Genomic DNA, 11,574 nt, shown 5'->3' with positions numbered 1-11,574 from the left:
ATCAAAGGCGACACAAAACAAAAGAGAAAAGATGAGAGAAGAAAACCTGCAGGAAAGACATATTGTCACCATGACAATGATCAGCAATAAAATAAACTCAAACTACCACAAATCATATATGCTTTAAATGCCCTATATTACCCAAAAGGTAGTTTTCAAGTTAACAGCTTCTTTTACTTTTAATTCAGTGAAGACTGGCAATTCCAGGGCTGATTGAAGTGAAGGTGTATGGAGTTTAAAAACAGAGTGGAGCACTTCCTGTATTACCACAAGACATTATAAAGTGGAACAGAGTGTTTTCTGTTTAAGAGAAAAACTTAAAATATTCAGGATTTGTGTATTAAATATGTGTGAATGAAATAAAACACAACTCCAGGTCTGTTTGTGATGAGGAGACAGCATTATAATAGAGATCAGTCATTTGCATTGTTTAGCTCAGTTCAAATAGAGTTTTTGAAATGCCAGGGGGTGCATAGTGTGTACTCCCCTGTGTGTTGTAAAATCACCTTTGACTTGTCTCCAATTCCCTTTGTAAGATGATGCTACATTCCTTCACTGGCTGTTAGTCTCATCGAAGGCTTCCTGATGCTATTTCGAGATATTGCACCAAACATACTGAGGAGTTATAAGCAGATTTGCTTCATTTCAGAACCATAAAAAATGTTGTATTGATATTTCTTTGAAGTGTTAGACCTAATTGCAGTATTGACATTTCTTTGAAGAAACTGAGAGGTCTGCAAAGGTCCAAAGGTCTTCTAAAACCCTATAGACAAGTTTTCCAAAGATGAGACTAAATTGTGATTTCATTATGTTGTAGCCTATTTTTGCCACTTAACATTTATAAACAGCTGTATATTTAGTGTTAATATAGGCCCAGCCCTAGTGCCATCTGTATTATATGGATTAGGTCTACAGGTAGGTTGTGTTAAATGCAAGGTTTGTTTCTTACAGCAGACATGTAAAACTCAGGCCCCCGAGGCCAAATTTGGCCCGCGAGATCATATCAAATATGTATTAGAGCTGGCTGGCTACAGATAGGCTATAGAGACATTATTTAATTAAAATTTTGTTATTATTTCATATTGTGCTTGTTCTGGATTCAGTGTTTAAGTAAAACTATTATTAAACATTTATTTTAATAAGTGTAAAACATTACATATCTTGAAAGAAGAGAAAACATGCAGATGTTGTTGAAATTTTTCAATAAATATTTAGTCTGGCCCATGACTTAGTTCCAATTTTTAATTTTGGCCCTCCGTGAATTTGAGTCTGACACCGTTGATCTATAGACTAGCGTTTCTGTCTATGACAGAGTTCTAAATAAGGCTTATTGGTCAACCCATTATTACTGAGAAGGCTATTTTTCCTTCGCTCCCAAGCCAAAACAAGATAAGGTTAACTTTAACAGTTTCTCGAGAAACCAAAAGAACCACAATATGTGGTGTGTCCGGGATTTAAACTTTTGGGAAGTGAGTCCGCTGGGAAAAGGGAGGAGGCATAAAGGTCCAACGAACACGGGCTCACGAGGGGAGTGACTCAGAGGGAGGTGGTCACGCTTTGGGGTATAAACAGCAAACTACCGCCGCCCTCCGTTTGAGCAACTTTTGTGGCCTGCACGTCCCTCTGCGTGCGTCCCGCTCCAAGTGCGTAGCCCTTTGCAGCCTGGTCCTCTCCGTTAGCCACTGCTGCTAAAGAACAAACCACAGCGGTCATGGCACCTGTCCGGACCGCAGTTCTGGCGCTCATCGTCGCGTCTGTACTTTTACAAACGGCGACAGCAGGCAACATCAACGACACGTGAGTAAAAAAGTTTCTGCTGAAGTTCAGGTGCACTGCATGTTGCAGTTTAGGTTTGTGCGTCACGGTGCATGCACGTGATGATGATGGGTCAGGCAGCAGCAGCATCCCCGCGTGGAGGCTGCAAAGTCCCCCTCTGCTGTTATGCAATCTGTGAAGAGCAGTGTTTGGGCCTGTGCAGTGTTAGATTCTGTTGAATGTGCATTTAACATTTTGAAATCTGAAGTTGAATGCCTACATTATCAATCTTTGGACATCTCTCTGTGGTTAAAACATGCTGGGCACCTTAATTAACGCCTTCATTTTTGCCACATTGCAGACTCTGTTACTAACCACTTTGTATAACAGGATGTCTACTTGTTGCAATGTTAGTATATCTTCTGTAATGCTAATCAATGTCCTCTCGTAACAAGTATTTGTCAGCTGGTATTTAAAAGTCTACCTTGCTACCAGGCCCTTACAGTTCAGATCAGGTAAGATGAGAATGTATATGGCCTGCTGTGCAACATTTCAGGCTAAGCAGTAACATTCCTATGGAGATAAGCATGTTGCAGACCCTCTCCAGAAAACTGACAAAGTGTACCTTTAACATTTCTTTATGTAACTGCATAATGACAAATACTGAAAGAGTTGTATCTGTCCATTCCAAATGTTGGGACTCATTGATGTGTCCTGGTTAACTGTCTTATCTGAGCCTCTTATCTGAGTCTTCCATGACCTAAATGCCTTTCACAGGGAGCATGGAGCTGTCCAGTCAAAGAAGTTTCATCATCAGTTTCTCTGAGGCAAAAACAGCATCAGCATTCTCCACAGCATCACCAAAACTCAATTAAATGTGTCCTTTAGTTCTCATTGGCAGTGGACGATCTGTGCGTGCCAACCAGGCTCCAGCACAACCTCAAACACTAATCAGCAGAGGGCCCGAGGCTGCACATAATGGCTCTTTAAAATCTGCTCAGGCTGTAACAGAGGAACATATCTGTTTCATCACTCTAAAACCTAACTTTATTCAACAAGTTTCTGCTAATTATTGTTTCCTATCTGGTCCCTATATAAAAGCACACTTGTACAAAAACATGGGCTGTAACACAAATAGTGTTTCTCTTCTGTTTTTGGTGGTAATCTTGTCGACTACAGGAGGTAGTTGCATAGTGCACTGTAATGGGAAAATATTGTGTATGGTTGTCTTGCATATTGCAGGATTTTATATGACATCAGACATTCTATAGGCTACTCATTTTTAATGCAGATGGGAGCAGCAATTGTAAGATTCTAGGGTCTTGTTACTAATACAAATGACCTGGTTACCTTTTTCTTTTAAATTTAAAATATTTATAAAGTGAGAACAATAATTGTCAATAGGGAAAACTGTCTAATGCCCTTCATCTGAGAATATGCCTTCATCACACCCCGTAATATGAACCCCAATATAGTCTTACCAGTCTGTTCATCTTTGCTCTGTCTTTCTCATATAGGATATATGTGGTGACTGTGAGCTCTCGAGTGAAAGCGGCCGCTCCACAGACCTTATGCACCCAGGTGCATGGGCCCTCTGAGCCAGTGGTCCTGACTGTGGCTCTGGTGCTGGAGTCCAGCAGCAGCACTCTGTTAGAGGAGACCATTGAGAAGGACTTCTACCGCTGTATTACCTTTCAGGTATGACTCAACACAGTGGAAACTCAGATACAGAACTATACTTATTTGGATTTACTTTCAACAAGTAAATGGGGTATAATACACCTCTATTACTGTAACCTCACGCCATAATTTGAACCAATTGTACAGATTTTGGCTTGATTACGTATCCATGTATTGGCTCTAGCAAGACCAGTGCTGACAAAGTAAATGGTTGTTGTGAGTAAATTGCAGCTCTGGTTTCCGTCAGACCACTGCACACTGTTATGCAACTTACGGTACGTGCACAGTGATGCCAAATGCCCCCGACCCCCCTCACCCTGTGACAATAGGCGTGTGTGTGGACCTCCTGCTGCTCCTCTGGCATTTGTCAATACTCCACAATGAGAGCTTTCTGCCAGAGGCCAAACCTGTACCTACATTCCTCTGGACTACAGCCTCCACTGCCCTGTACTCAGCCCCTGCTCTGCCCCAAACCACAGCGTTTGGGACTAGTTCCAGCATCGCTTATGTAATAGCAACTCCATTAAGAAGTGAAAACATGTGCTATACAAGTATGAGTACTTTTCCTAATTAAGCCTGAGCGATGGAGGGGGACTAATGTAACTTAAAATGGACCTACAGCCAGATGGTACTGTGCAGCATTACAGAAAATGGCCTGTTTCCAACATGGTGACTTATACAATATGTGTATCACTGTAATGTTTCCCAACTTTGGATATGATAACACAGAATGCCTTTTGAACCAAAGAATAAAGATGATATCAATATTATTCACCATACTTATAGACTTAGACTTAGACAAGGGAAATTATTTGGACACAGAGATACAGGACTACATTGATACCATGCTCCATACAACTGTACAACAACTCACCCTAATGTAATAGATCACCCTGTCAGGTCAATTCATTTAATCTTTGCACTGTTTTTTTCTTACTGACCTCTTGTGTATGGCTGAGATATATTTGTATAACTATATTTCTATAGTTTATTTTTACTTGTACATATACATTTGATATAATTATGCCTTATTTGACACCAGTCTCTTAATATTTTTGCTACTTCTTTTAAATGTATTATTACCATTTATATTCTTGCTCTTTATCATAATATATTGTGATATGTGAGCTACTCACTATTTGAGCGGAGCTGTAGGAGCATGCGCTCCTCTGTCCATCTATAAAAATGTTTAAATAAATAAATAAATAATGAATCAATCACTGAATCATTACTAGGGAAATGCCTTGATTACTGAATGCTAATTTCTATACCAGACTGATGTAGTGGGGCAATGTACTAGTTCTCTTACCTGACCAGCCAGAACACTGTTTTGAACTTTACAAAGACGACTGGGTCTGGAGCCATATCCTGATATTCCAAGAGACACATACTCTGTTCACGTCAAAAACAAACGTGGCTGCTTGCACATTAAAAAAAAAGAAAAAAAACAACATAAATGATTAAGAAATAATAATCAAAGCACCAAAAGATTAATTATTTCAGGTAAAATAAGTTCTATATCTTGTTCTGAATGTTATGAGAATTTTTGAGAGAAGCTTTCTATCACATGAGAAATGCTGCGTCCCAAGTTTGGACGAAGGTTTTTCACCCTCTATGGTCCCTTCTGGATTCACACAGAATGTAGAAGGTTTTGGCTGGTCAGACAACTAGTTTTCCTATAGATCCTAATGAAAATCTAAAACTATTTTGGAAATGCCCAACTCCGTCCTTTTTATGTACGGTATATATTCATTCATATATGATTTTTATACTAGTTTCAGTGTCAGTTAATATCTGGGCATTGATTTCTTTGACAACACTAGTTGCAATTCCCCATTTATCCATATATTCTTATTTTTGTATTCCTTCTTTTGTAGTCATCTTATCATATGTAGCTCTTGACTGGTGTAATTTGCCTTTTGTTGCAGGCCCCAGTTGTTCCCAGAAGTACAGTAGCATCTGTTAACGTCACTATCCAGGGGGAGAGCGGCACGCTGAGTAAAAAGACCAAAATAATGATCGAACCTGCTACTTTTATTCACATCATTCAGTCCGACAAACCCATCTACAAACCAGGCCAGACTGGTATATTTCTTATCTCTTTAACTCTGCACTCTGAAACGTTTCTTGTAGGGGGTCCACTATCTGCTTGTTTCTTTAGAAATGTCATTGCCTTGCCTGGAATCTTTCACAGTATGGCATTACATTTATTCTATCTCACATTTACTCAATTACAGATGGTTTACTGGTTCACAATCATGCATCTTTAGTGTGAGCAGGATTACCTCTCCACAGATCTGTCCTGTAACTTGGACTGATGGCATTGTCTGATTCTCTCTATGGTAATAGATACAAGTAATGGCATAATTCTGCTTCAATGTTTAGTTGCAATATTAATTGTTTATCATCTATATTTACTTTGCACTTAAACATGTAAACACAGACCCTCCTCCCCAAAAAATTGCATAGTGCATCTTTAATAGTATTTAGCATGGGGGTAGAGTGATACAACCTCTTCTCGGCACTGCTCAGAAATTCTGCTGCCTTTGCGCTATTTTAGATTACTTTACAAAATCTGCATAGTGCTGATTCTCAACTTGACAACTTTAGGAATTATGTCTATATTCAGCAGTTAGGAAGGGAGCGGTTCCTCAACAGATTCTGCTTGTGGATGTTTGTAAATCAAGGGAGATTTTTTACAAAGCAATATTAAAAATCCCATTCATTTTTAAGCTTGCAGGGAGCAGCAAATTGGCACATTATTATGCATGTCTTCATCACTGAAAAACAGGAGATTAACTTAAGTATGTAATAGGTTGTCTAAAACAGTCTTTTATTCCAATTAGTACTACTGGGTTTTATGTCTTCTAATTAATATATTGTTTATAATTGTACCTGCTTTGCTTAGTACAATAGCAACACTATGAGGGTTAAATAGAATGTTCTAATTTACAATAATAAAGTCAGGCAGCCCAGGCTTAGTTGTATTATATTTAAAGGACCTGAATTACACTATTTTCTGATCCAAGTTATAATGTTGTTTCCTCATCACAAACCTACCTGGAGTTTAGTTTTGTTTCATTCACACATGTTTAACACACAAATCCTGCATATTTAGGGTGAGCTCTTCTCTCAAACAGAAAACACTGTTCCACCTTATGATGTCATGTGGTAATACAAGAAGTGCTCCACTTCATACACCTTCACCACAATCATTTGGATAATTTCTGTGTGGAACAGATGTAGACAAACTAATAATAAAGGATTGCTCAGACATGTGTGAAAAAAACAACACACATCTCTTTGTATGTTTTAATTAGGTAACAACATTCTATCATGGCTACCTGCAAAAAATTTATTTATTAGTTTTTTATATTTTCATCTGATTTTTATTCCTAGTGAAATTCAGAATCACCTCTCTGGATGCCAACTTTATTCCTGTGAAAAGAGTGGTAAGTTTGATTTCCTTAAATCTTCATAGCTCATAATTTCTACGAGGGATGCACTGATACAGCTTTTAGTTCCAGTACTGATATTGATACTTAACATTTAAGTATCTGATGATACCTGATATTAACTGATATCAGTGTAGAGACTAAATTTTTACAAATTTGATCAAATTGTGTTATGCAATTGTTATTTATCTTGAAACTAACTACTGCACAGCTTTGTACAAGGTAAAGTTCATATATTATGAGCTGTCCTAGACCTACATCAGCCTGTAAATCGTCTTATTGTGTAAGATTAAAGGATATCATCTTAACCGGTATCATGAGACCGTTATCCCTAATTCCTGCCCTAAGGTATATTTTAAATTACTTACCTGCACTAACTACCACAACTCTTGTTATCCCACTACAACTATTCATTTCAGATGTACAAATATGTACTGTGGGAATACCAAATTATGTAAAATGTTCCTCTTCTATTTTGCTAGTACCTAAATGTGTCTATCTATATATGTATATGTATGTTAAGTCTATACTGGTACACAAGTTTGTGTACTGCAACGTGGTGTGTGCGATACATTGAGGAGCTGGGTCTATTTTGGTTCAAGGAGTGGGAGGCAAGAGAAGGCCTGTTTGTTGGTTTTGAAGAGAGAGTGGGAGTGTGCACCGTGTGGACTCCCGTGATAAACTGCTGTCAGAGTTCATTTGGCACACAGCACATCTGACCCAAACATCTGAATCAATACACGCTCTGGGCCTTTTCCATCCAGGACATAGACTGGAAAAGGCCCATATTGTCAACTATCAGTATGTTGAAATACTAAAGTGTATGTTTGTTTTTCTTTCAGTATAAAGTGATCGAGCTCGAGGTAAGATATAATTTCATCATGTTTTTGGCTGTGAAAACATAACAGGTTGACTGAGATTTGCCTGCATCACTCTGACTGGATGAAGTACAAGAAATGGAGGCAAGCCCACACTAACTGACACCAAGTCATGGCCAAGATTTTAGACTATGAAGAAATGCATTTTAAGATGAAATGAAGTAAAGTGTGTGAATATTTAAAACTAGTTTTGAAATACCAGTATGACCGTAGGCTGTATATAAAAATGGACATACGTAGCTAATCTTCTAGCTGCCACATTCCAAATAGAAAGTGACCATGGGCACGCTTTAGGCTCCAATTCACTCTGTACTGAAAAAATATCACTGCTTTCTCCGTAACTGCTGTTGTCCTCTCCTCATTTTGGTCTAAAAATGTTCGTATTAAATCGCTCTACATGATCCTGATGTTTTTATGTCACAATTTTGTCCGTAAATCAATTCCTATTCCTTATATGGAACTCGGCTCAAAATTTGCTCTATAACTACTAGCCTCATGAGCTTCACTTGACTGGAGCTAATATTTAGCAATAAAGTATCACAAATGTAGATAATTATTTAACATTTTAAATAATAGTGAATTAAACCAACATTATATTAGAAATGGGTCCATTGACTTCCTGTTCAAAACTGCAGAACTGATACACTGCTGCTGACTACTTCACTGTGGAATTTCCAAGCAGTGAATTTGCAAAACAGAACACAACTTCCAGGCAGCACATATGAGGGAAAACAATTATAATGGGATTAAAGCTCATAAAAGCTGTTTGCATAATATATTTGTGTCTACTGTCTTCAGCTGGTTAAGTACAGTAGCATATCTGTTTAGATGACCAAAAACCACTTGATAAATTTCTCCTGTTATGAACGCCAAAAGATGGAATATGTTGTTTCAAATTTTAATTAAAGGTCCTATGTTACGCAAGACTGACTCTTACCCCGTCAAAAACATACCCATCTTCTGTTTCATTCACATGTTTGAGTATTCATTTATTAATAGTGTGTCTACACCTCCAAATCTCAAAATGCTCTGTTCCACCTTGTGATGTCACTTAGTGGTAGTTTTCAAGTTAACAGCTGCTTTTGTTCAGTTTTGGCAGTTCCAGAGTTGAAATTATCTAAATGATCCAAGTGAAGGTGCCTGGACTTTAAAAATATAATAAGCACTTCCTGTATTACCGCATGACATCACAAGGTGGAACAGTTTTTTGCAGTATGAGAGAAGAACGTAAAATAGGAATAAGCATGTGTGATTGAAACAAAACTCGAAGTGTTTTTTAACATTGACCCATTAAATGATATTGGAAATATTATATCGCAAAATAAACCACTGTAATTATTTTAGTATTCATTTATCTATACCTTAACCATGGCCTACTTCCAAAGGCTTTTATTTTAATTAATTTTGCGATCTGCTCTATATTTGCTCTTGCTTTAAGGATCCCAGTACAAATCGCATTGCTCAGTGGTTAGATAAGACCATTGATGGGGGCATCCTGGATCTTTCACACCCAATAATCCCTGAAGCAGCACAGGGGACCTACACCATTACTGCCACTACTGAGCAGGGAGAGCAAGTACAGCACAACTTTGACATCAAGGAATACGGTTTGTTTTACTTTTTACTTGTATTGATACTTTGCAGTGACATCACGCTGCTGGAGGCACAGACAAAATGTTTTAATATCGTATGAAATTGGTGTAAACAGCACATTTTCTGGTGATCAATATGAGTATTTGATTTTCAACAAAAAGGTGAAAGCGACTAACTGTAAATTGTTTGCTAATGCTATCTAGCCTCTGACTGTAATTTTATGTGTGAGAGACTTTAATAACAGCACAAATCAGATCACCTATTCTAGTTCTAACCAAATCAGCTCTTTCTGGTCAGACTGTGTTAAAACAAAGCTCAGATTAAAGTCTAACTTGAGTAACAGAGCTCACACAGCAGAGCTTTCAGTTAGCTTCACACATTCCCACAGGGAATATACTATTACATTTGATTCTATGTGTAATTTTTATACTTTTTTTTTTTTTTTGCCTCAGTTTTGCCCAAATATGAAGTGAAAGTCCAGCTGCCAAACGTGATCACGATATTGGATACAGAAGCCAACTTTAAAGTCTGTGGAAAGTGAGTGAGTCTAAAACCCTGCATATTCAGTTATAGTTAGTTCTCCTCTCAATAATAGTAATACAGGAAGTGTTCCACTGTATTTCCACATATGTGTTCCACATATACTTTCATTAGAATCATTTGGATCACTGAACTGTTAACTTGAAAACTACACTTCATGACATCACAAGGTGGAACAGAGCATTTTGAGCTTTGTAAATGTAGACAGACTAATAATAAAAGATTACTCAAACAAAACTCACCTCAGCTCAACTGAATGAAACAAAACTCAACTCTGGGGTGTGTTTTTCATTTGTTTAAACCTCACAAGAGTCAATTTTGCGTTGACATTTTTTACATTATTAATAACGTGTGTTATTAATTACTTTTTTGTATTGCTCTCATCATTATTCTGAATGTCAATATATATACACACACACACACACACATATATATATATATATATCATGTTAAGTCATATTATACATTTAAAATTTCTACCCAATTAAAAGGTCCCATTGCTCTGTGCAGGTACACTTACGGAAAACCAGTGGTGGGTTCTGTTAAAGCAGTGTTCTGTAGAAGAGCATTTCGAGGGTATTGGTATGCCAGAAACAACCAGGATGTGTGCAAGACCTTCCAGCTCACAGTAAGTAGCACAGATTTATCTAAATAACTGAAGTGGCTCTTTATTGTACACTGGTGGTGTAGCAATGGTACTGTGTAGGCCCATCACGATAACAACTTTTGAAGGCCAATATATTGCTGAGGTAAATATAGATGATAAACGGTAATACTGAAACAAATTTCTGCCACTGAGACCAAAAAAAAAAAAAAAAAAAAGCAGATTTAAACCCACAAAACTAAATAAATCTAAATCGACAATATTGTTCATGAGCTGAAATAAATAAACACCAGAATGAAGCATTTTAGTACTTAGTTTGCATCTGTAATGAGTCATAGAAGTTATAAATTCAGTCTTTATGGCTTAAGTCTTATCATATAGCTAAAAACCAACAAAATATTTTCCAGTAGCACAAAGAAAAAAATGCACACGATAAATATTGACACCAAAATATATTCTTCCAGCTTTCATATACTGAACAATAAGTTGATAAAGGAATTATCGTGCTGTGTAATGGTAAATTTTTATTGTTTTTTAGACGGACAAAAGCGGTTGCACTTCTCAAACTGTGAATCTTTCTGAGTTTTTCCTGAATAAGAGTGGGTATCATGACAACTTTCAACTCGAGGCAGAATTGCAGGAATTTGGCACTGGTAATGTTTTTTTTAATTTTTTTTTTATTTCTCACTTTAAAGGTGCACTGTGTAATTTTTCTGTTGAAGGGTCCGTCATGTGCTTTTCTCCATGGATACTTTGCCTGAAATATTCCACAATATGGCATTACACATATTTATCTCTATGGCGACAACAGGTGACACCACAGGGCCAAGTTACATGTCAGATCTGTGGAGAACTGAGCCCACTCACAGTAAGAATGCCAGTTTTTAAGTCAGTAAAAACCCACATTATTGGGTAAATATGTTCTATGCCTTACTGGAATATTCCAGACAAACGAATAACATCTCCATGGAGACAAGCAGGTGGTGGGCCCTCTACTAGAAAAGTTACACAGTGCACATTTAAATATATTTTTATGTGGTCATTTGAATATATTTTCTAATTTGTACTG

At 37.4% G+C, this 11,574-nt stretch overlaps 1 protein-coding gene across 2 annotated transcripts in view; it reads left to right on the top strand.

Annotated features, from left to right (window-relative positions):
• Positions 1 to 1,541: 1,541 nt before the first annotated feature.
• Positions 1,542 to 11,574, top strand: part of LOC110162013 (alpha-2-macroglobulin) — a 30,659-nt gene continuing 20,626 nt past the window's right edge. Inside the window, exons 1-9 of one of the 2 annotated variants that reach the window (XM_020926873.2) lie at positions 1,542 to 1,797; positions 3,273 to 3,453; positions 5,364 to 5,520; positions 6,835 to 6,887; positions 7,733 to 7,753; positions 9,207 to 9,375; positions 9,814 to 9,898; positions 10,412 to 10,529; positions 11,044 to 11,158. In XM_020926873.2, coding sequence (XP_020782532.2) covers positions 1,712 to 1,797; positions 3,273 to 3,453; positions 5,364 to 5,520; positions 6,835 to 6,887; positions 7,733 to 7,753; positions 9,207 to 9,375; positions 9,814 to 9,898; positions 10,412 to 10,529; positions 11,044 to 11,158 — 985 coding nt within the window. In that variant the 5' untranslated portion in view covers positions 1,542 to 1,711. The remainder of the gene's footprint in view (positions 1,798 to 3,272; positions 3,454 to 5,363; positions 5,521 to 6,834; positions 6,888 to 7,732; positions 7,754 to 9,206; positions 9,376 to 9,813; positions 9,899 to 10,411; positions 10,530 to 11,043; positions 11,159 to 11,574) is intronic. The other variant, XM_020926874.2, reaches the window with a different exon arrangement.

Source organism: Boleophthalmus pectinirostris, unplaced genomic scaffold (assembly GCF_026225935.1).
Source record: "Boleophthalmus pectinirostris isolate CB_2022bp ecotype Guang Dong unplaced genomic scaffold, ASM2622593v1 HiC_scaffold_9, whole genome shotgun sequence".
In the NCBI taxonomy this organism is placed as follows: Eukaryota; Metazoa; Chordata; class Actinopteri; order Gobiiformes; family Gobiidae; genus Boleophthalmus; species Boleophthalmus pectinirostris.
The sequence above is the reverse complement of the archived record's forward strand: the minus strand, read 5'-3'. Positions and strand labels throughout refer to the sequence as shown.